At 41.9% G+C, this 25,785-nt stretch overlaps 1 protein-coding gene across 2 annotated transcripts in view; it reads left to right on the forward strand.

Moving 5' to 3' along the window:
* The window catches only part of NPAS2 (neuronal PAS domain protein 2), a 146,914-nt gene that overhangs the window by 44,919 nt on the left and 76,210 nt on the right, over nt 1–25,785 (forward strand). The window contains exons 2-3 of one of the 2 annotated variants that reach the window (XM_034757982.1): nt 18,308–18,361; nt 24,123–24,271. In XM_034757982.1, coding sequence (XP_034613873.1) covers nt 18,308–18,361; nt 24,123–24,271 — 203 coding nt within the window. Of the gene's footprint in view, nt 1–18,307; nt 18,362–24,122; nt 24,272–25,785 lie in introns of those variants that run through there. The other variant, XM_034757981.1, reaches the window with a different exon arrangement.

Raw genomic sequence — 25,785 nt, forward strand, 5'->3', positions numbered from 1 at the left:
CGCCGGAGAAGCGCCGGCTGGGGGCGCAGGGTCTGGGGGCTGCCCGGGAAACCGTGAAGCTGGTAGCACTGGGGCAGCCCTTTCCCCCTGGCTGGGAGTGGGAGGGAGGAGGGGGCGGAGTTAGGGTGGGGAAGGGGCGGAGTTGGGGCGGGGCTAGGGGTGGGGAAATGGGCGGGGCCAGGGCCCGTGGAGGGTCCTCTTTTTTTATTTATGAGATATGGTAACCCTAGGCAGGGGAACAGATGGTTGAATATGGGAGGGAGCTTTCACCCTTTCCTTATTAAGCTCCCTGAGTCAAACCAGCCTCTTGTGAAAAACCACAGCATGGCTAGTGTATGTACCTAGTACATGCCTTCAAGTTCCTATGTGATGGCATGCTCTCTGTGCCTTCTCCATTCCAGCCCCAAAACTCTTTCATCTCCTTCTACCACACATGTCTATGTGCCTTTTACTGTACTGCACTGTATGACTGGAATGCTTTCCTCAAACCTGTTCACCAAGTCACATGCCTGGACTAATTTAAATTCTTCCTAAATACTCCTTTCTGTCACCTTGACTACAAGCAATGGAGGTGAAATGAAAGGTAAAAATAACAAAAGATGTGTTTTTCAGTGAAACCAACGTGATATATCCATGTCTTACTGTGCAATCACATGATCTTGTTGTTGTTACCCGAGGCTTTCCTCTCTCCCATAACTAGGGCCCTATGAAATCCGTTTTAGTATTGTGGATTTTTCAATGAATTATTTTCTGATTTTGTTTTTTTTCCATTTTTTTAAAAATTAACTCTGGACCCACGTCTGCCACTGGGGGGCAGAGAGGGAGGCGCAGAGCTCCTCTGTCCCCGATACAGAGCTCCTCCAGCAACGGGACTGCAGCAGAGAGAGAGAAGGGATTCAGTGTTATAGTTTTGATTCTGCAATTCTGTCCATTTCATAGGGCCCTACATAACCTTTTCAGCGAGACTTCTATTGTCCCCTACTTTAAACTATGGCTCTGACCCTGCAAAGATTTATACATGTGCTTAACATGCATGGTGAATAGTCTCAATGCAGTCAAATGGGACTACTCAGTCCATAAAGTTAAGTACTTGTGTAACTCTGTGCAGGATCAGGGTCCTTAAAGCTTTACTGCCTAGCAGAATTTTAGGAGAGGGGAGCAAAAGTACCACAGACTGCCTTTCACTGGGTGAGTGTCAAGCTGCCTTCTTGGGTGTAGGGAGCTGCAATTTGCATTCCCTTGCACCCAGGGAGGTGAATCAAACCTAAAAGAGGTCCAATTCATCTTTAATGTTCTGTCTACTCCATTTGTCATATCTTGGAAACAGGGCCGGCTCCAGGGTTTTGGCCGCCCCAAGCAGCCAAACATAAAAAAAAAAAAAAAAAAAGCCGCGATCGCGATCTGCGGCAGCAATTCAGAGGGAGGTCCTTCGCTCCGAGCAGGAGTGAGGGACCGTCTGCCGAATTGCTGCCGAACAGCTGGACTTGCCGCCCCTCTCCGAAGTGGCCGCCCCAAGCACCTGCTTGGTAAGCTGGTGCCTGGAGCTGGCCCTGCTTGGAAAGACCTGCACTTTCTGACGTACAATAAAGTATATGAATATCTTGAATAAACAATGCATAATTTTTGTTAGGAATGTGCCCTTTGTTAAGTATAAAGTTCAGCATTATAATTTTGTTAGTCTCGTAATAGAGGGATCAAAATGTTTATTAATGGCACTCAGAAGCAGAGAGTTTGGTTATATTAGCTACAAAAATATAATTATTATAATTAAGATTGCAAAGTACTAATGAAGTTCTGTAACAGTTACTTCTTTTCCTCAGAGATTTACTTTGCAAACCTGATTTGAATTTTATATTACATAGAGGAATTCTCTATCATTGTAAAAGGGAGACTATGAATGAAGGCTCCCTACTGTTAGGGCTGTGCTGAGGACAGTGAAGCCCAGTGCAGGGGTGGGATGGTTAGTGGTGCTACGGGGAGTTGCTTGGCAGGGGAGACCACTCATTTAGATGTGGTTCCTGGTTTCTCTCTCTCCTTGCACTAAGAGATTTCTGTGGTCCTAGGGTTCCCTCTAATATCCCTCATGGGGGGATAGAGAGGGACTAGGCAAGTCCCCAGAATTAAAACAACAACTTGATGTCTTAGCAGGGGAGGTTACTGGGAGTAGAACTGAGTCCTTTTCCCCCTAATCACGTAGGGTTTCCTTTGCCCGGTTAGGCCCCATACTCCACTCCAGCAGACAGCTGTATAAGAGAACAGTCAACTGGGAAATCACTGTCGTGGGCCATGCAATCTGTTCAGTCTCCTGGCTGGTAAAAAGTCAGTTCACTGTGGAAATGAAAATAATAATAAACAGCAGAGCACAGGAACTGCAGTTGCAGCTCATGCCTGTGTGGAGTGTTCCTTGCTCCAGCGCCCCTGACCCCCTTCCATGTGCACTCAGGCAAGGAAAGCCACAGTCTGGCTCTTCATATGATTGTAAAGTAAAGAAAGAATTCTTGAAGGTAACCGATTGAGCCACCCAATGATACTGCTTGCTGAGTATGGCACTGCTGAGGGTGAGTAAGAAGAACAGATTTGTCCACCGCCTGATTAAAAGAGTATTCTACTGAACAGTGATGTGTTTCTTAGATACATTACAGCGACAATTTAAGCGACAATTCTTATTAATAATTATTTTCAGCAAGTAAGAATGTCTTACAGCTAATACTTTGAAGAAGACATACTGGCATGGAGCCAAACTCCTCCCCATTGTAAACTCACTGGAGTCAATTGAGTTATACTCCGGATGAATTACTGCATCTGTCATGTAAAAACATATATCCAGCATGCTTTACTGTACACTTTCAAACAAAGGACTCCATTCTGCTTCATTTGAAGTCTATGGTAAAACTTGCATTGTCTTTATGGGGCTCAATTATGAAATTGCTGCACCATCCCACAGGAAGCACCAAGAGGTGCCCTTCCTCCTAGAGCTTGCCTGAGTGCAGGAGGAGCTACATCCTTTCATCCAAACTCCATCCCACAGCCCCACCTAGCCAGTATGCAGTCGGGCAGTGCTATGGCTCAACCCCCTCCCCTTTTTGCCTCTTTGGAGGAAATAGTGAGGGAGAAGTGCCAGTCACATTTATAAATTAAATAATGCAAGGTTTTAATTCAGAGCTAGCTGAAATAAAACATTTGCCTGATCTACTCACAAAGTGACAACAGTTTAGCTAAAGGTCAGATGTTGCATGAGGTTAGTTAAACCATGCAGCTTTGTGTATGGACACTCTTACATTGGTTTAAATTTGTTTTACATTAGTTTAACTTGGCCCAGTTCTATACCATTGTAAGACAGTCCACACACAGAGTTGCCCTGGTGTAACCAAATCAGAGATGTCAGAATTACAGGTGCTAGGTGCATTTCTCTCCTCTTTCTGATCTCTCTCAGTGCATCCCCATAGGTGTCAGGCCTTGTGTCTATACCTCTCCTGGGGTGGAATTCCGCAAGCCTCCCACACCTAGACCAGGCCCTGTGTATCAACTTTGCTTACGCAGCAGGCTCTGACTGCCTTCTGGACCTATAGTTTGTCTCTCTGGGAGTCTGTGTTATACAGAGATCAGACAAGCTTCTTAAAACCAAAGTATTGTTTGTTTAGCAGTAGGAACAAAACATTTAGAGAAAAGGGATTTTAAAACAACAGTCTTCACACGTCTTTCTTATCTAAAGGCTTACTATCACCTTATAGTAGCATAGGCAGGCCTAACTTCTTCCTACGCCACTGTGGGTCACGTGTTTCAGTCTGGTCACCTGACCACCTGCCCTTCACCACCCCCTCTTGAGAGGGGCAATGCCTTTTTAAACATATTCTGTTTGATCTCCTGGTTCCCAGACCTTGGCCCTGCTTGTTAAAACCAGTTTTGTCAGTTGGCTGGAGCCCCAAGGTAGAATCTTCCAAGCTGATAGTTCGGGAATTGTCTTTTAACAACCCGCACGTGTTTACCAATGGGTGGTTTATCTTGTGCCATTGTTTCCCTTCCTACTTGTTCTCCTTTCTGTCCCTTATTAAACTACAGCAATATAGTCATACAGTACACATCCCAATAACCAGATCAATATACAATATTCGTAAATTATTGCAGAGCAGCTGCAATTCTGTCACAGCTGAAACATCCCACCATTAGTTAAACTGGTGCACCTTCTGTGTGTAGACACATGGCTAATGGAATCTCTTCTTTGCATCATTTACTCAGACACATTTACAGAAATGTAAAGATTAGTTTCTATTTTAAAAATATACTACCAAAATAGCTGTACATGATTCATCTCCCCAGAATTATTAAATGTCACATCATGTAGAGTAAGAGCAAAAATGTCATCATGTTATTGATGCAAGGGCAGTGGATTATGGGCGTTAATATTTGTATTTATTTTCACACTTCAGATAGGAAAATAATTTTTTTCTATATTATACCTGACTTAGGGCTTGGTTTTGCCTCTTCTCTGCAGCTACATGGTTACACATTTGGGAGGGCGTAACATGATCTGTGTAACTCCAGTTGTGCCTTCCACCTAAGGCTCAAGTATGTTATTGGGAATAGAGTACAGCAATGATGTAGCTCCCACTTGACAAGGCAGGATGCTGGGGCAACCTGAAAGGGCCTTCTTCATCCGCAGCAGTCCTAGGATCTGCACAGATGGAGCCTGAGTTCCTGCAGCGGGGAGGGTTCTATGAATCTTCAAACCTCTGAGCTTTGAAAGGAGATGAACTTCATGGAGTCGCCTATGTACTTTTTCCTTCCTGGGGGGTTCCCCTGGGATCAGGAACATGTGACTTCATGTTTGGAAATATATTTACTGGGGCAGATCCTCAGCTGGTATAAATTGTCATAGGTCCATTGAAGTCAGATTCTTCTCTGCTTTAAATGTCTCTGAAGTCAGTAGAGTTACACCAGAGATGAATGTGGCCCATAAACTTAAAAATCCCAAAATGATTTGGTCCTTTGCAAGCCATATATAAATGGTTTACTAGACAAAGGAAGGATAATGAGTTCAGTCTATTTCAGCTCATGAATGTCCTGTTTTGAATTTAGTGCTACTGTAATCTGTTGATTTAAAAGCATATTCTCTTTATGGTAATATTAGCAAACAAAATCTCCTTCTACATGGTTGCATATAGGAGAGGGAATTGTGTGGATAGGATTAAAAGGATCCTGTCAAGTTTATTGCTATACCAGAAAAATAGGCCTACCTTGACAGTAGTCCCATCTGGAAAGGCTTACTTTGTGGACTCCTAGGACTCTACTGTTGTTAGTGTTTTCCATCCCCAGCAGACCAAACCAATTAAAAAGCAGCCTATGAGGTTTTTGTCAGACTAACAATTACGGAACCAGTGCACATATATGCTGTTGGTATGTATGCACTAGCTCAGTGTTTGACGATCACAATGAAATGATTGCAAAAATAAACAAATTTTGGCGGGATTTCAGAACTCTGAATATCTTATAGTTGAGACTATTTTCAAGGCAAGCTTTTTTGGGCTATTAATTATTACACTGTTTCTTCAAATTTCTATCAACTAATCTAATCACCAATCATAGGGGTATCTATGCAGGATGTCTCAACACCTAAGCCCCAGTCCTGCAAAGATTTACACACATGCTTATCTTAACCCTATGGGACTACTCAGAGTGCGTGAAGTTAAGCATATTTGTAAGACTTTGTATAATCAGGGCCCTAGATACTGCAGTTTCTAGTACTTTATAATACCTAAGACAGACAGGTAGATGGGTACATAAAGTTTTCAAAAATTATACATCTTTGCAATTGAGGGCTTGTCTCGGGAGAATGTTTTCTATTATCATAAAGAGATATTATCATATATATTTTAATCATGTTCTAAAAATGACACAACGAACACATAATGTTTAGACCCAGTCTGTATTAAGATGTTTGTCTTGCATTCCTTTCTTAGATGACAAGTATAAAACAGGAGAGGCAGGTCAGTGTGGGGGCGTGCTATATTCCCTGCAAGATAGCAAAAACTTAGTAAAATAGGCCCTGGGAGTTTATCTAATGTGTGAACATATCCAGTGTAACTGACTTGCTTAGGGTGTTCCTGATAATAACGAGATTTGAATATCCAGAATTGAAGTACAAATCAGTATACCTTATTGTCAGACAGCAGGGCTCTAGTATGTTGTGCGAGTAAACACTTAGTACAGTTGGGTTTTTTAAACCTGTGGTCCACAGACTGTGGGGCGCACCTCTCTAGGGAGGTGCAGAGGAATGTCCAGGGAGCACAGTGGGGCCCAAACCAGCCCCCACAGGGGGCAAGGAGGGAGCACCACCCAGCTCTGCTGTGTCCCCAATAATTATTTATTTTTTGTTATAGAAAAGAAAAAGTGTTTCCCCATGTGTCCTCAGTCTTTTCGGGACATTTTTGTATTATCCAGAAATCTTTAGTCTAGTTCACCAAGTGGGGGGGCTGTGCCCCATAAACCCCTGATTTCCAATCCCAATGATGTCACTGGTTTACTGCACCAGCTTGGCAAAGTCAATTAGGAGCAATTTTTTAGAACACTTGGAAGAGCTCTTGGGGACACATGGTGATGTAGTAAGTATTTATAATCTGAGACATTCTGTCTGGGCAGGGCAAATGTAGACACAGTGCCTTAATGGGGGGTGTTGGCAGAGCCATCCTTTGCAGCTGCACTGACTTCTGCTTGAGTCGCAGCATACACCCTCTGCCTTTGTTGATGGATGCTAACTGACATACCTGGTTGACTACTCATCCTTGGAACTGCGAAGTATTTCCAGACATGCTGGACCCTCTGCCTCCCCTGCATCCAGGAATGCTAATGGTAACAATCTACCTAGTTCTTGCATAGTCGTGCAAGTAGGGTGCAGTATCTGTGCAAAAGGAGCCAGAATATAGTTTTAAACTGCTCTGTGCCTCAGTTTCCTTTTCTGAAATGTGGATGATAATAATAATTTACTGCAGAGGCTATCATGTGAGTGTGTTCCTTTGAAATTGTCTGGTTGTATAAATGCTAAGCATTATTATTTTTCCCAACTGGACATGTTTTCCCCCACAAAGTGTGCAGTGAGCTATGTTATTATTATGTGTCCTGTGACAAGCCCAGGTTCATCATCACTGTAGTCAATTCAGAGTGAGAGGTGACTGTGAACAGACCATTACAATCACATCGTCAGTTCATCACAGGGACCAATGTTACTGAACTGACCTACTTTTGCTGTACGCCTACGGAACGCTAATCCTGTTTAGCATTGCTGGAAGGGGACAGGCGCACCAAGGAGCATTCTGAGTTGTACAGATGGCAGCCTTCACTGATGAATGTTATTTTAATTTGTTAGATCTGTTTTCTGTAGTGTTAGGAGTGATCTGGGCAAAATTTAATTCATGTGATATATTTGGTCCATTCACCAAAGGTTGAATAATATTAATAATTAATAAAAGTAAAAATTAATAAACATTTATCTAGTGACCTTCCATCAGAGACCCCAAAGGACTGGATAAACTTTACAAACTATGGATAAGGGAGAAGCTGTGGATGTGGTATGCCTAGACTTTAGTAAGGCATTTGATACGGTCTCGCATGATATTCTTATCGATAAACTAGGCAAATACAATTTAGATGGGGCTACTATAAGGTGGGTTCATAACTGGCTGGATAACCATACTCAGAGAATTGTTATTAATGGTTCCCAATCCTGCTGGAAAGGCATAACGAGTGGGGTTCCGCAGGGGTCTATTTTGGGACCGGCTCTGCTCAATATCTTCATTAACGACTTAGATATTGGCATAGAAAGTACGCTTATTAAGTTTGCGGATGATACCAAACTGGGAGGGATTGCAACTGCTTTGGAGGACAGGGTCATAATTCAAAATGATCTGGACAAATTGGAGAAATGGTCTGAGTTAAACAGGATGAAGTTTAACAAAGGCAAATGCAAAGTGCTCCACTTAGGGAAAAAAATCAGTTTCACACATACAGAATGGGAAGAGACTGTCTAGGAAGGAGTACGGCAGAAAGGGATCTAGGGGTTATAGTGGACCACAAGCTAAATATGAGTCAACAGTGTGATGCTGTTGCAAAAAAAGCAAACATGATTCTGGGATGTATTAACAGGTGTGTTGTGAGCAAGACACAAGAAGTCATTCTTCCGCTCTACTCTGCTCTGGTTAGGCCTCAGCTGGAGTATTGTGTCCAGTTCTGGGCATCGCATTTCAAGAAAGATGTGGAGAAATTGGAAAGGGTCCAGAGAAGAGCAACAAGAATGATTAAAGGTCTTGAGAACATGACCTATGAGGGAAGGCTGAAAGAATTGGGTTTGTTTAGTTTGGAAAAGAGAAGACTGAGAGGGGACATGATAGCAGTTTTCAGCTATCTAAAAGGGTGTCATAAGGAGGAGGGAGAAAACTTGTTCACCTTAGCCTCTAAGGATAGAACAAGAAGCAATGGGCTTAAACTGTAGCAAGGGAGATCTAGGTTAGACATTAGGAAAAAGTTCCTAACTGTCAGGGTGGTTAAACACTGAAATAAATTGCCTAGGGAGGTTGTGGAATCTCCATCTCTGGAGATATTTAAGGGTAGGTTAGATAAATGTCTATCAAGGATGGTCTAGACAGTATTTGGTCCTGCCATGCGGCAGGGGACTGGACTCGATGACCTCTCGAAGTCCCTTCCAGTCCTAGAATCTATGAATCTATGAATATGACTCTTCTCATTTCTTCTTCTTTCTTCTTCTTCTCAGTGTGTGTGCAATGTGCCTCAGGTGGCATGTGACTAGGATTCATCATCAAATTTGATCCGCTGGGTTGGATCATTAGCTTCCCCGGCTTGGGCCGTGTACTGACGAGGAATGTGACATGAATGTTTATCTGTTCCCTCCCCCTCACTTGTCTCACTTATACCAGTATCTCTGTTGAATTCAATAGGGTCTGGACTGGCTCACGACTGAGAGTGCCAACCTCAGGGCAGATAATCAACAAGCAGGACAGAGACCCCAAACTGGTGGTATGTTCTATAATTAGATTTCACCAATTCAGTAACAAGCAATATAACCGTCTTACCATGGAATCAAACAGTCCCCTTGGGCATTCCAGTCTATCTTGCCACCCACGCAAGCTGGACCATGTGATAGATGGTCCTTTACACCAAAAATCACAAAAAAATATTCAGGTAACTCCCAGTCCCAAAGGACCAGTCACTTACCCCAAGTCATTTGTACTCAGATCTCAAACCAAAGACAATGTTTGTAGCCAATCCTGTAATAAACTAATTCAAGATTTAATTAAGAAAATAAATGAGTTATTTACAAGGTTAAAACAGGAAACACACACATACATGAGTTACAGTCTTAGGTTTAAAAAGGTAATATAAGCTTCTATAATAACCAGTTCTATGTGTACTTTAGGGCTGACCCATGCCAAGCAGTATGGGGATCTCAAGCTTATGTTTAGGAATCTCTGTCCCTCAGACTCCGGACAGCATAGAGACCAAATTTCTCCTTGTCAGGGATTTTTTATATCCTTCACCCCAGAGAGAGTTAGGAATGCAGTCAACAAGATTTTTGTTCTTCGATGCTACGCAATGCTTCATTTGCATTCAGTGGGCCATCTTGTGTGCAGACTGAGACGTTCTACCTTAATTAACATTCCTTTTCCTGTTTGGTGAGTTACACAATTACAGAGGGTTACAATGTACACACTCAATATAACTTCATACCATGGGATACAGATATTATAAGTAGGATTAAAACATGCAGTATCCTACAAGGATTCCATAAAGTCTAAACACTAAACACATTCTTAAAACACTGATATCTGTTTTAACTATGCTAACCCACAGGTGAGCCAGACTGGTTTCCAGCTATGCATTTGTCAGCATTCAGTGAGGCCCTGGTCCTTGGCATGAGCTGGCTCCTGATCTGCCAGCATCACGGGTTACTCCCGATTTACCTGGTGAGAGGAGATTTATGCTGTGTATATATAGGGCTCAGTTCACTCATCACTGAAATACAACCATCTCCTGGATGGAATGGAGAAGCAGTTTAATAGTGCAAAGCTATACCATACAACAGCTTCTACAGATAAAAATGATTCTTTTTTCCAACTAACCATTTTAAGTAGGTAGAATGTAAGGAATATAGCCAAAATACATTATGTGCCTTTTCTTCTTTTATTATAATCCCATAATCTTCAGATGTATTACCTACAATCATCTCCTCATCCCAAAGCCAGGCCAATGGAACATTAATATATGTCATACTCCATAATTTTAATACCCGTATTTGTTTTCTTTAGATATTTTTGTGTTGCTTCAACCCTGAAAACATCTGAAGAGCCATTATAAACTGAAGCATGAAACTCGGTGAAATATCAAATTTAGAAATATAATCACTCCATTTAAATAACTAACCAGAAAGGTACATTTAAAGAAATATGTAAGTCTTTTTTGAAAATTTTGATGAATATCTTCTATGTTTTTGTAATCTTCTTATTCCGTGTCTGGTTTTAAATGTAATCTTTTTTATGTAAGGATCATTCATAAATATTGAAAATGTAAATATTTTTAAACCGCAGAACAAATTATTCTCTGCCAAGAATCATTAGCCTTCATCAAGTCTAGAAAGTACAGTTTTCTTTTTACTGTGTTTTGTCCTGTTTGAAAACCCAAAACATTCTCTTTCCTAGTAAAAACAAAATTCAGCACGCTGTTATTGAAAGGAGGATGATTAAGTTAGACATGCTTGGGCAAAAATAGCTCTAAAGCAGTACACTTACCATTCCTGTGGATTTTACCTTTGCACTTAAATACAGTAATTCCCATAGCAATTGCTGCATTACATGACACCTAGTAACTTTGTTAATGCTACTATTCTGCCACAAAAAAGTCACAGGGCCTTCTCAAAATAAAATGCACATTAGAATGAAAAGGGATTTTTTTATATTTGTTAGTTACGTTCCGGCAATTGTGCTGTAGACAACTCTGTTTTCAGTTCTTTAATTCAATTTGTAATTTTTCATTAACTTTTCTTTTCCCTTTTGTGTGCTATTTTTAGCAGTAAACTGTAGCATGTTTTTGTAACAGTTCAGAGGGTTATATTTGGCCAAGATGTAGCAATAGGTTGAATTCCTGATTCAGATTTGATTTGCGCTCAAATCTGGTCATTTATTCTGATTTACTGTATTTGTATTCAGACAAATCCAGCCTAATAGTCTACCTGTTGCTTTGATTTTTCTATGGCATCCAGCATGGCAGGACTATCTAAGTGCCCCATCCAAAACAAATAAGAGTTAAAATAGGTGCTTAACATGGTCACTGCCGTCTTGCGGCTCTGTTATCTCTCCTCCTACTCCTCACATGTTAACCTTGCTCTGGTAAAACAGCAGGACATTGAAGTGAAGTTTAATAAATATTAGTAAGTTTGGCGCAGTCTCACAACTCAGAAGAAAAGAGGACGGCTGCTAGCTCAGAGTCAGAATGAAGCTCACTAAGTCTTGGTAAGATTCATTTTGAAGTCCTACTGTGGAGCAGCCAGTGAGACAGGGAACATGGAGATTAGAGCAGGGGTTCTCAACCTTTTTCTTTCTGAGCCCCATGCTACAACATGCTACAAAAACTCCACAGTCCACCTGTGCCACAACAACTGTTTTTCTGCATATAAAAGCCAGGGCCAGCAGTAAGGGGGTAGCAATCAGGGCAATTACCCGGGGTCCCCTACCATAGGGGGGCACCACAAAGCTTAGTTGCTCAAGCCATTATCTTTGAAAACTCATGATAATCGGGGGAGGTCCCAGATGACTAGAAAAAGGCTAATATAGTGTCCATCTTTAAAAAAGGGAAAAAGGAGGATCCGGGGAACTACAGGCCAGTCAGCTTTACCTCAGTCTCTGGAAAAATCATGAAGGAGGTCCTCAAGGAATCAATTTTGAAGCACTTTGAGGAGAGGAAAGTGATCAAGAACAGTCAACATGGATTTACCAAGGGCAAGTCATACCTGACTAACCTAATTGCCTTCTATGATGAGATAACTGGCTCTGTGGATGAGGGGAAAGCAGTGGACGTGTTATTCCTTGACTTTAGCAAGGCTTTTGATACCGTCTCCCACAGTATTCTTGCCAGCAAGTTAAAGAAGTATGGGCTGGATGAATGGACTATAAGGTGGCTAGAAAGCTGGCTAGATCATCGGGCTCAACGGGTAGTGATCAATTGTCTAGTTGGCAGCCGGTATCAAGCGGAGTGCCCCAAGGGTTGGTCTTGGGGCCGGTTTTGTTCAATATCTTCATTAATAATCTGGAGGATGGCGTGGACTGCACCCTCAGCAAGTTTTCAGATGACACTAAACTGGGAGGAATGGTAGATATGCTGGAGGGTAGGGATAGGATACAGAGGGACCTAGACAAATTAGAAGATTGGGCCAAAAGAAATCTGATGAGATTCAACAAGGACAAGTGCAGAGTCCTGCACTTAAAACAGAAGAATCCCATGCAGTGCTACAGACTAGGGACCTAGTGGCTAGGCAGCAGTTCTGCAGAAAAGGACCTAGGAGTTACAGGGGACGAGAAGCTGGATATGAGTCGACAGTGTGCCCTTGTTGCCAAGAAGGCTAACGGCATTTTGGGCTGTATAAGTAGAAGCATTGCCAGCAGATCAAGGGACATGATCATTTCCCTCTATTCAGCATTGGTGAGGCCTCATCTGGAGTACTGTGTCCAGTTTTGGGACCCACACTACAAGAAGGATTTGGAAAAATTGGAAAGAGTCCAGTGGAGGGCAACAAAAATGATTAGGGGGCTGGAGCACATGACTTATGAGGAGAGGCTGAGGGAACTGGGATTATTTAGTCTGCAGAAGAGAAGAATGTGTGTGTGGGGGGATTTGATAGCTGCTTTCAACTACCTGAAAGGGGGTTCCAAAGAGGATGGATCTAGACTGTTTTCAGTGGTACCAGATGACAGAACAAGGAGTAATGGTCTCAAGTTGCAGTGGGGAAGGTTTAGGTTGGATATTAGGAAAAACTTTTTCACTAGGAGGGTGGCGAAGCCCAGGAATGGGTTACCTAGGGAGGTGGTGGAATCTCCTTCCTTAGAGGTTTTTAAGGTCAAGCTTGACAAAGCCCTGGCTGGGATGATTTAGTTGGGGATTGGTCCTGCTTGGAGCAGAGGGTTGGACTAGATGACCTCCTGAGGTCCCTTCCAACCCTGATATTCTGTGCTCCAACTGCCTAGCTCCTGACCCTTCAGCCTCCCCTGTATCTTAAGCACAGCCTCTCTCAAACTACCGCAATGTGGGTGCTCTGGGGTCACATGCTAACCCTTCAAGGACATATGATAGGTGTTGCACATAACACAGAGAGACAGACTTTGCACAGGATTCTAAAACACCAGTGCTCTTTACTTAAGAGCTAAAACATAAGATAGTGCCCCTCTTGGGGGACTGTTTAGGTTCCCCCCACCTCATCAGACTCCTGCAGCAGCGTCCCTCTTTTTGAGCTGGTGAAAGTGACCAAAGACACCAAATAGATCAGCTTCTGCCTTTTATAACCTTTCAGTCCCTTTGTCTAGTAATTCCCAGATCAGCCTAGTGAGTTGGTTGCCAGAAGACCATCCCCAGACAAATCAGTAAAAAGACAATGGAGAAGACAAAGGGCTACATATTCAAAATGGAGTTTGCAGCTTGATAATGAGAGAATTATAAATTGTAAATTGACAAATTACCCAAATTCATATACCACTCCCTGAAAATCAGGCCCAATTTGTTTCAAGTTGGGCATCTAAAAACTGAGACATACAAGGGCCATTATGCCATCTGGGGATTGCTGGAGCTTAACAGCACTGCAACTGTACACCTTCCCTGGACATGCCCCCGACTTGCTTCCTCCAATGGAGGTTATGAAGGGTGGTGGCTTAGAGGTAAATTCACTGGTTCTATGCTCCCTTGGATTTTCCCATGCTGGGGAATCCACAGCACCCTGTTCTGGCAGCTTTGTGGAGGAAGATTTGTCCCAATATGTACATGAGGTGAGCTGAAGGTTTCTTTCTTTCTCTTTAGGTATGTTCTCATTGTGGACTATCAATTTCAAATGCCGACTGATTTGGTGGCTCACTTCAGTGAGAGACTCCTGATAGTCTTCTCTGCTGATTCAAGCTGCTTACTATCTTTTGCTTACTATCCACCTGCTGACTCCTGCCATAAGAGTAAAGGCACAAACATGATTGTCATTGCTAAGTACTCTTATGGCTGGAGTCAGCAGGTGGACCTATTATTCATAGGGTTGCAAGTTCTTAATGTGTGAGCACTGTTCAGTCTTTGAAGAAATACTGTATTGTTGTTAGTTTTATGATGCAAGTTCTCTTGGGAGGAGCTGTGGCAAGGAGCAAACGCATTTGTTCTCTGCCTTAATCACTCTAACGAGAGAAATCTCTGGGACTCAGTTCCGAAAGAGGGTGTTCCCTGTGTGCTGTCTGTGACCTCCCTCCCCTCTGTTCAAAGACTGGTTGGTATACTATAAAATAAAAAAGTTGGACTAAGAATATACCCAGACTTCATGTCACTGATTTCTGCTCCAACAGGAAGCTGGCCTGCAAGGCCCAGACATCTTCTACAGCTCCTCAGAGGGGTGACACAACTATTTAGCAACAAATATAATTTGTTCTGCCATATCTATTTTATTGAGCACAGTTCTAATTTCATATGCCAAATACAGACTCACAAACGTTGTTAGCAACACTTAAGGTGCTCTGGAGATTTGACTGTGTCAACAAATGGATGTGGAATCAAAGTGACAACTGCATAGTGTCTGATACTGGCAGCATCACAGCAGCTCCTAGATGTGACATCAGTCAGTGAGAAAGCCAAATCCTGTACAGAACAGAAGAGTTAGGTCTATTGCCAGTGAGTATGGGCATATGCTTCCCCCACAGTATAATTCCATGTATTCTGTAGATATCCAGTAAAACAGTTGTTCTTTTTCTCTTCATTAATAAAAAAGTATAAAATGGTAACAATTACTGCAGTACTCAGAATCAGAGTTTGTGTTCAAAACAGTGGAGAGGCCTAACCTAGTGATTTGAGCAAAGGCCTAGGGATTTAAGGCAAGGAACTTCTGGGTTCTAGTTCTTGGTTCTGTGACTGCTTCTGTGTTCTTGGACAAGTCATGTAGCCACATTGCCTCAGTTCCTACCAATGGGCAAATAATTTTAAAAACTATTGAATTATTTGTTTGAAAATGTCACTCCGTTTGTAAAATATATTATTTGAGAATATATTTGTCAGTTCGGTTTATCAGTCTGACTCTGTGGCTCAGTGAATAATTTTAAAAAATATTTGTTGATTAATTTTAGAATGGTAATGAATGTTGTCAAATAAATTATTTGCTAAATAATATTCAGCTGGCTATATGAATTTCCCCATTATGAAATGTGGCTGATGATACTGACCTGCCTCATGGCGGTGTTGTGAAGCCTGATTAGCTAAAGTATGAAAGTTTTCTGAGCACTACTTACTATTATTTCTTTGTCTATATTCTGGGTTACAGAACACAGCAATTCCAATTGAATTCCAATTCAATAAAATCCAACACGTGCCCTCTGTATTTCCTATTTATGATCCTCCACTACCCAATTAAATTCCCATTAAGCTTCTCACCTATGGTGGCTTAATCCTCAGACCAATGAACAGCAGCTTTTAACCTCCTGCTGCATTTGTATTGTTACAAAGAATTAACAGGATAATTTGCATATATAGCTCATATTTCTTAGCTAGCATGTGTCTCATGAGCTAATGGAGGATGACTATCTACTAGTTACTGACAAAATTATCCATAATTCTTCCCATTGATCAGTTTTCATTTTTGTTTTTAAACAAATATACTTGAGACAATAAAATTCCTGAGCAAAATCATATGTTGAAATCATATTCGGCCTAAATAATGCATATTCATTAACTTGGCCCTCCTTTTTTAATTTTTTATTGTATCCTGCTTCCTAAATTTTGTGGAATCATTTAGTGGAGGGAATAGTGACATGGGATGCCAATTTTCAAATGACAGTGTTGGAAGTCTAAAGTTTGAAACATGGTGCTGTTGATCCTGAAAATCCTTGCGTGGGGTGCAGCAGGTACATAAGGGTTTTGTGCTCTGATACAAGTGGGAGTACATGCCTTGAATGGACACAGGTAATGATAAACGCGACGCTTTGGTCTCCTCACTGCTTGGTATTATGTCTCAAGCCTCCCTTCTTCAAAAGAGCACTTGGCAAAAGAGGGGCAGGCAGTGGACAGAGAATGCATGTATCAGGCTATGTACACGTTACCGCTTACATCGGTATAAGTTATGTCGCTTGGGGCATAGGCGCCGACTCCATGGATGCTCCAGGGCTGGAGCACCCAAGGGGAAAAATTGGTGGGTGCTCAGCACCCACCAGCAGCTCCTTGCCCTCCTGCCCAGCTCACCTCCGCCTCCACCCCTGAGTGCGCCGTGTGCCCACTTTTTCTCCCTAGCTCCCAGCGCTTGCACTGTGAAACAGCTGTTCCACATGGCTGGGAGGGTGGGGGGAGAAGGGGGAACGTGGCGTGTTCGGGGAAGAGGCGGGGCCAGGGCGGGGATTTGGGGAAGGAGTTCAATAAGGGGAAGGGAGGGGGCAGGGTTGGGGCGGGGAAAGGGTGGGGTTGGGGCGGGGCCAGGGGCAGGGGGTGCGAGCACCCACCGGTGCCGGGGAAAGTTGGCACGTATGGCTCAGGGGTGTGAATAAGCCAACCCCTGTGCAACGTAAGTTACACCAACCTAAGCGCCGATGTGGATAGCACTATGTCGGTGGGAGAATTTCTCCTGCCCAACCACCTGCGGGGGCTGGAGTAATTAAGTCAGCTTAGAACATCTGCACTAGCAGTGCTACAGCAGGGCAGCTGCATCGGTGCAGTTGCACCACTGTAAGCTCTGTAGTGTAGCCGTAGCTTGAGGAGACACAGCTTCATCCTCGGCTGTGCTGAGTTTACACGGCTTTTTACCTGTCTTGCCTACATTATTTACCTATTTTACCTACTCTTCTTATGAGCTATGGCTGGCACTTGTCTGTATCTATTGGAGGCTCAAAATTGCTCATTCTTATAGAAGTAATGGACATACACCTTTTTTCAGATCAAGAATTTAGTCAGTATCTGACCATTCTGTTCCGAAAAGGTTAATACTGACAGGTATGGTACATGTTCAGTTTTGCATTTGGGATTGCATTTTTTCTGTGTGGCAAGTCAAGTTGGTCTAACATAGCACTGACAGCTGCACCGCTTAAAAACCTGTTGAACTCTAAAAACTAAGCTCAAGTCAGATAGTGAGAAGGCAGTTCAGTCTCCAGGCCCATTCAACCCCTGACCTCTCGGCTGAGACTTCAACAAGGGTCTCAGATGTTGTTAGTTGCAAGGCTAGTTTTTGCAACTTGGAAACCTGTACTCTAGGAACCAGACTGTGTCAATAGGACTTAAGTGCATGCTTCAGAGCTTTGTGGAATTGGGCCCCTAATGCATCCTCATATTACCTTTGCCTTTGGGGTTCCTGCCGAGCTCTTATAGGAACTTTAAGCTTCCACCAACTGGAGGAACCACCTGAGAGGGCAGCAGTGGAAACAATACCTGCTTTTCCCCAGGGGTGAATCCTCTTTGGGACAGGGGGCCTTGAGTCTGCAGAGGGGTTTCATATTTACCTCCCTGCATCTAGCCCAATGGCTTTCAACCCGTGGTCCATGCCCCCCCCCATTTTCGGGGGAGTCCACAGACTATGTCTAAGGGGTTTGTGAAAGGTTGTCATTACCATAGAGCAGTGGTTTTCGTCTGTAGTCCGCAGACCCCTGGAGCTCTGCAGACTATGTCTGAGATTTACAAAGGGATCCGCACCTCCATTTGAAATATTTTCGGGGTCTGCAAATGAAAAAAGGTTGTAAACCATTGATCTAGCCTAGTAACTTGGAGAAGGTATCCACAGTAGACAGATTAGACTGTAAACTTTTCAGAGGAGGGACTGCCTTTTTGGTATGTGTTTTTACTTTGCCTACCACAATGGGGCCTTAATCTCTGATTGGAGCCCTTGGATGCTATTGCAGTACAAATCATTAATAATGAATCATAACATCTACAATAGATGGTTCTTAAAATTAAGGACAGAGTTTAAAACCCTGCTGACACACTTATTTGTCTTGGGTACTGTCAGTCTGTTATTACAGTAAAGCAGAAGTGACTCTGAGATTAACCTGAAGGTAGAGCTAATGACATGACAACTTATAATAACTCTGCATTCTTTCAACAGAAAAAGCTATTTAGACAATCTCATGGATGAAAATGAGAAAGACAGGGCAAAGAGGTGAGCACTTTTTTTTCTTTTATAACACTGTTCATTTTGTTGTGAACCTAAGATTTTATGTTGCTGCAAAAACTATTTTTTCCATCCTAATTAATCAAAAGGGAGAGAAAAATAAAGCCAAATACAACTTGAAAAACTGATGAATCACAAAGCACTATTATCAGCCATCCTTTAAGAATAAAAGCATGTCAATAGTGCTTCCTCTGAAAAATATCAACAAGGCAAATACAAGGGTTATTTTTTCACATTACTGCATAGGATCAACCGAGGAACCTACAGAACGCTATTTCTGCCACAATACAACTGTCTAGTCTACCATGTGTATAAAATATCCATGTTATCATATAATCTTTTACGGAAAACACTTTGTAAAAGAAACACCAATTGTTCATTGAAAATAATGAGGTTTTCTTATTATGTTACTCAGTTTATACATGGGTAATTATCTGATAATAATTTTGGGAAAAAATAAAACAAAAAATGACTAATACTCTCAAATCACCTTATCACCAAAAACCAATAACATTATAAACATTACTTCAGACCTAAACATAGTCTCCTTTCATATGTGCTTGTTATGGATTGGGTTAAACCCCATTGAAGCTAGGCTGAATGATGGCGCAGTTAAATGCCCCTTTGGTTAGTAATAGTCAAAATAATAGAAGCCACCACCAAACACACAGATCCACTTGGCAAGACTGAGTCAGAAGCTATGCCATGCAGGGTGAGGGGTTTACCGGGATTGATACAGCAAATGCAGGGGTTAAAGGATTGATTGATGGAGCTGTTGTGTGTGTCTGTGTTTTTGTGGAAAACCAGAGAAAACACTAAAGAGCAAGGGCAGAAAAACCAAGGGCACAATCAGAACAAGCACTGGGAATGTGGTCTTAAGAAAACGTAAGCGAGAGTTTAGGGAAAGAAAGAAAAAAGCTAAGAGAGACAGCTTTTGAGCTGAGTGCTGATTGGAAAAGGTGCCTGCTACTGTGAGCAAAGACGCTGTCTCTTGTTGTTTCATTCCTGCTGTGTTCAGGGGAAAAGGTCTTTGTACATTCTTTGTAAATAAACAGTATTGCTTCAAAGAAACATCTGGTTCCATCACCAATTACTGCTCCTAACTGGAACAACCCACAAGACGCTGAATTTTTGGCTAATTGATTGGGTCTAAAGCAGTAACGTGCTATTAACTACAGTGGTAAAGTCACAGTTAATACATACACAGGAAATTGCTACTAACACTTTGTAGGGGTTGCCTTTTCAGGTAGAAAATCATTTGTTGCAGTAAAACTCCATAATAATTGGCTGGCACCAGGAGTGTCACAGAATCTGTTTGCTAGCAGTTTTTTGGAAGTGTGATCAGTACTGCAACCAGCAGTTTAACTGGTGTAGAAGGAGCCTTAGGTTGCGTGTATTTTTTTCCCTTTGTTCTTTCTAATGAAAGTATTTCCAGTCCAGGCACAACTAGTTGGTCCAGGCTCGTCTCTTTTGATTCTTTTCCTGCTTCTTCCCTCCTGCAGCCTTTTTTCACTAATATAGGTCAGAACGCTCTGTAGCCCGGCTCAGCTGTTCTCCTTTGCTTCTTTTCTAATTCATGCATGCTCGGGATACAGAAGCCCACTGTTCGATACCAGGAGCAATGTGCTGACCTAACTGCTGCAACCACTTAGGACTGCAAGGAATGTCTTCTGAGGCAAAGGGCCTATCAAAGTTTTCCCAAAGCCACTGTGCCAACAACACTCTTCACAAGGGACTTAATGCATGAGAGTTGCTAAACATAGTATTATTAATGCACGCTGCAAAGAAGCACAATGTAAGGATATGCCTAACCATCTGTAAATATGTAGATATCTGTGAATGGAGGAGGAGGATGAAGGGAATGGATGCCTCATGCCACATTACATCATGAAAAAGATGTCTTTGGAGATGATATATCGCAGCTGAAAGTTTCATACAAAGTGTCAAGAATTATAACATCGCTGGAATGCGGGGTTGTTTTGCAGGGAGTGGGGAGTGAAGCAAAGGGGAGAATAGAGGGAGGGATTCCAGATTTAACTGTCACTACCAGTTCACACACTTAGGTTCAAATTACTTTTATGATGCATGCAAGGCAACCATTAAAAAGGGGGTTAGCGAGCAACATACACACAGAACGGACATAGGAAAACACATATCTTAAATAGTGGTAGTTATTACCATCTGCTGATATTTTAATGCCTCTTTTTTTTTTTGTAAGGAGCATTTTTGGTGATATATAGGGTCAAGCCTTTGTTAATATTTACTCAGAATCAAAATTCCATTCAAACAGTGTATCTTTTTCCCATCAACATATGCCATATTGCTTTGAAGATAACCAGGAGATACATAACCTGGACTAATGGTATGAATTGTGCAATTAGAATTTGTTTCCTTTAATAGTTTGATACAGTTTGTGTCGATGCTCTGCTCTGCAAGAGATTTCAACACTGCATTGATCTCTGTGCTGTCGAGCGCTGCACTACAGATATAACCTTGTTTGATACTCCCGTTCGCATCCCAGTTAAGAAAGATGTGAAACAAGGAGTCACGGTTTCACCAAAACTCTTCACAGCCTGCCTTGAAATGGTAATGAGGCGAATGAATTGGAAGGGTGGAATCAACATCAACGGAGAACAGTTAAACCATCTCAGATTTACAGAAGATGTTGGGTTGATCACAGAAAATTATATCAAACTACAGAAAATTCTGCGAGAACTCAACACAAAAAGCAGCCAAGTCAGACTGAAAATTAACCGCTCCAAAACAAAATTTATGCGGTCTGATACCTTACCAAAAGTCCAAATAACAATCAAGGGAGAACAAAAAGAAGAAGTTGAGCAATATGTCTATTTGGGCCAAGAAATTAACATGTGCCATGATCAGGAAGGTGAACTCTCGCAAAGAAAGAAAGCTGGTTGGTGCGCATTCAGTTCTATCAAAGATGTCCGCCAAGGAAAAATGAACAAGGCAACATGCGGCAGCCTTTTCAACTCAACAGTACTGCCAGCAATGTTGTATGGCAGCAAAACATGGGCACTGATGAAGACAGAGGAGCAGCCACTGTCTGTCACGGAGTGGGCTATGGAAAGAAGAATTCTGGGAATTTAAATGCGAGACTGAGTCCCCAATGAAGTGATCAGACAGCAGAGTGGAGTGCAGGATGTCGTTGTTGAGAGCAGGCATAATAAAATGTGATGGGCCAGGCATATAACGAGGCTCACTGACAATCGATGGACTACAGCTGTCGCTGAGTAGTACCCACAGGAACTGAAACGACCACTTGGCCAGCCTCCAAAGAGAAGGGAAGATTTTATCGTGAAAAGACATGGCTGCACATGGAGAAGGAAGGCCAGGATACGAGACGAATGGAAGATGTGTTGTGATTGGCGCAATCTGTATGAGGGCTGAAGGACTGATCCATCAAGGTGATCAAGGTGAATAGTATGAAATTAAGATAAAGACAACTTCAGCAGAGTATCAGGGATAGTGCCCTAATAGTGAGATTTACTAGACTATGGAATAAGTTTCCAAGGGAAGTGATGGAACCTGCATTGTTCATGACATTTAAATCTGGACTGAACAAAGCACTAGCAAATATAGAATCCTACATAGGCAAAGGGATAGATTAGATGACCTAATCAGATTTTCTGTTTTCTTCCTTTAAGGATTCTACTCTGTTTATAGATTTGGCTCTTGGTAGAGTTGTTTCCACTACAGAAGTTTTCAGATTTCCTTTGTGAATAAAATGTCAAGTGTTAAAAATAGGTACTTTCTGGTTTCTGTCAAAACATCTTTTACTTTCTGGGCAAGCAACACATACTCTATATATGGTTGGGGAGTTTCAGTTTTTGAAGGAATGGGAGCCTTCAAGCTAACCCGGGCTGAGGATTGAATTACATGAAAATAAAATGTTGGTTTTCTTTAAATCTACTTGAATTGTTCGGAAATACGATGAAGGTGGATTCAAATCTTGTCCCAACAGTCTTCTGCACGTGTAACAGGAGTAGCTAAAATCCATTAGACAGCATCCACCTAACCTTTTGTGTTCAAAGCTGTAAAATAACCAAAGATTGGCTTCTTTCCAGTGCATCTCAAAAAGTATTCAGGCCAGAGAGCAAGACAAACAAAAATTACGCACACCCACCCCCCGTCACTGGTAACGTATGGAAGCCTCCATTGTGATATCTCTGCTGAAAATATTTATTGCCATATTGGTCCTTAGAGGAATGTCAAAGTTGGGTTAAATTCTATTCTTATTTACACCAGTGTATGCCCAGGTTTCTTCATTAACTGCTGTGGTATTACTGGATTGACGCTGGTGTTACTTTTAGAAGAAGTTGGCCTGTTAATTATTAAATCCTGTCTATTTTAAACCACATTTTTAGCTTGTTATACATTTAAGCCAAATAAATCTTAGCCTATGATGTTCTTGTTTGCCTGGAACCTTTCAATGGAGTAAGCAGAAGTTCGGGCATGTTTTACAGTTCATTTTCTGCCTGGTCATATAAGCCTAGGAGACACCCTCCTAGAAAACTGTCCATTAACATACATAAAAAAATACTGGGAGACCAAGGGTGCACTGAAGAGTACAATTCTTAGTTTACAGATTAGTGTACAATAAATAAAAATTAAAATACAGCTACTGAGCAGATTGTTAGAAACAGTAATACGGTAGTGTCTAAAAGCCCCAGATGAAATTGGGACCGCATTGTTCTACTGTACAAACACATAAAAAGAGACAGTCCCTGCCCCAGAGATGCTGGAATTAAGAGTTTGGGGGGTGCTGCCGCAACCCTTGGCTTGAAGTAGTTTCCACTGTACGGAGTTTACAGTTTGGTTCAATGGCTCTCAGCTCCCTCACTATAAAAATTGTTCCAGCAACCCTGCCCTGCCCTGAAGAATTTACAATTTAAATAGACAAGACGCATAAAGGGAGTTGTATTATCCCCATTTTACAGATAGAGAATTGAGGCACAGTGATTTACCCAATGGCACATATAGCGTCTGTTACAAAACTGGGACTTGAACCTAGAATCACAGTCAAGTGACTAAACCACAAGACCAACTTTCCTTTCTACAATTAAACTTGTGCAGGATGCTTATAAACTGCCATAGTTTTTTTACTTTTTTATCTGACCAAGAAATAATTTAGAATACCTAAGTGTTTTGATCAGCCCAAAAGTTTGAGCATTATAAATTGTTTTCTGGGCCAACAAAATGTGTTGCCATATTATTTACCTTGTCTACTTACAATCTTCCTTTACGGAAAGTACCTCAGCATAGAATGCATGAATTTTGAGTACACACACACATATGAAAACCAGTGCTCACAAGACAAGCTTTATGATTTGTCAGAAAACAAGGACATGAAATTCCTCCACATCTTGTCCTGCTGCTGGAGTGATAAGGGGAGGACAGAAGAGCCAACATGTGCTCACTGAGTGAGCACAGGAATAAGATAATAAAGTCACAGAGCAGAGATGGGAATAAAATCCAGCTCTGTTGTTTCCCAGCCTAGCACTATATCCATTGGACCATGCTGCTTTTCAAGATGTCCCAGCAAAGAGGTCACAAAGATGACAGTGAGAAAGGCCAGTTCTTGGTTGCTTATTTAGCTTTGCCTGGTGCCAGCCATCAGTGTTCACACACTGATGTATAGAGAGTTCATTTTCTAAATAATATGTCGCAAGAAGAATATGTAATGATTACTCTTTCTAGGTCCATTCATTATTTTTTTTCATACTTATAGGGCTTCCCGTAACAAGTCTGAAAAGAAGAGACGTGACCAATTCAATGTTCTCATCAAAGAGCTCAGCTCCATGCTTCCAGGCAACACCCGTAAAATGGACAAAACTACAGTGCTTGAAAAAGTCATTGGCTTTCTGCAGAAACACAATGGTAAAAATTGCTAAACCTATCCATGCACCGTCAAACTGTACCAAATCCTTGTTACTTCAGTGATGGTCAGAGTGGCTCAAGTGGTTAAAATTTCATAGTAAGTAGTTTATGCCGAGAAAACTTAAGGGTACCATGCAACTCAAATCAGTCTCCTCGGCTGCTCCTTGGTACAGGGTAGTACTTATCCTACTTGCTTTGTAGTATAATGCCTGTTCAGACCTGATGGGCTTGCTCAAGACTGCCTTTCTTGATCACAATGCTCCTTTTGGTTGTTGGGCTCAAGTGAATGAAGCAGGTCAGTCCTCTGACGGTCTAAGGCACAGGATATGTGCCTCCCTAGCTGACTGAATATCAGGCAGCCAGGGAAGAAATGCAAAGGGCACAGAGCTCTGAAGTGGACCAGTGAGCTAAGCAGGGGAGGGACTTGTGCTCTGAACAAAAAAGTGATCAGGAGGGAAAGAGGAAGCTCCCTTCGCCTGACACCAACAGACTTCTGACTGGAGGGGGAAAATATTCTTCTTAGCTTCTCTAAAAGTAGATGTAGGGAGCCAGTCTATTCCCTCCTGGGGTATTGTGAAAGGGGGCTGTGACTCCTGCACACTGTGGGCCCTGAGTATGAAAAAGAATCAGCTTCTGAGGATAGGGGATAGGGGAGTTATCATATGAGAAGCTTGCCTGTGTGCCTCTGTACATTCCTGGTGTAGAGCTAGTGGGTTTGGAATGGGGTTGTTTTCCCTGAATAAGCCAACCTGCTACTAAGACAGCATCCATAGTCTTGTCTCTCCTAGGTCTCAGTTTCTACTTCATCATGCCCACTACACCTTTTAACAGATGAAAATCCATCAAGGATTCTTTAAAAAAAAAAAATTGGAGAAAGTGAAGGCTCAAGGTTGCAAATTTAAATAATTTTCTATACAGAAAATATCTTAAAGAAAGATGGCATGTCATTCTTTCTGGCTGTAAAATATTGATCATTTTTTCTCTGGCACTTGGATCCATGTGCCATCACACCAAGCAGACTGGAGGGTGAAGAAAGGAGGGGAGCTCAGAACTAATGTGTGTATAGTGTAGTACAATGGGAAATTCTGACATTAAGGGCCAAATTTTTAAAATTGGTTTAATAAATTGTATTCACAAATATTTGCTTGCATAAATTTTGGGGATTTCTACCCAATGTGCACAAGCAAATACCAGTTTTTCATTTGCATAACATGTAGGTGCAAATTTTGTTTGATTTTGAGGCCATTTGCAAATTTGGCATAGAAGAGCACAATAAAGACAGCTGCTGAATAGTGATGACGGCCAGACATTTATTTTAAAATATATCTGAAGGGTGAATTTTTATTCTCATAAAAACGGGTCAGCTCTACCATTATATCTCAGTACTGATCTCTAACCCTTGCTGTTCCCTTGGGGGCCACTGAACAAAAACTATAAATGTGCTGAATTGTACCACTCGTCTGTGATGTGAGCAAAGTTTAGAGACAGATCACCTCTTGCTGAAGGAATCCTGA

The sequence above is a fragment of the Trachemys scripta genome, chromosome 1, assembly GCF_013100865.1.
Source record: "Trachemys scripta elegans isolate TJP31775 chromosome 1, CAS_Tse_1.0, whole genome shotgun sequence".
NCBI lineage: Eukaryota > Metazoa > Chordata > Testudines > Emydidae > Trachemys > Trachemys scripta.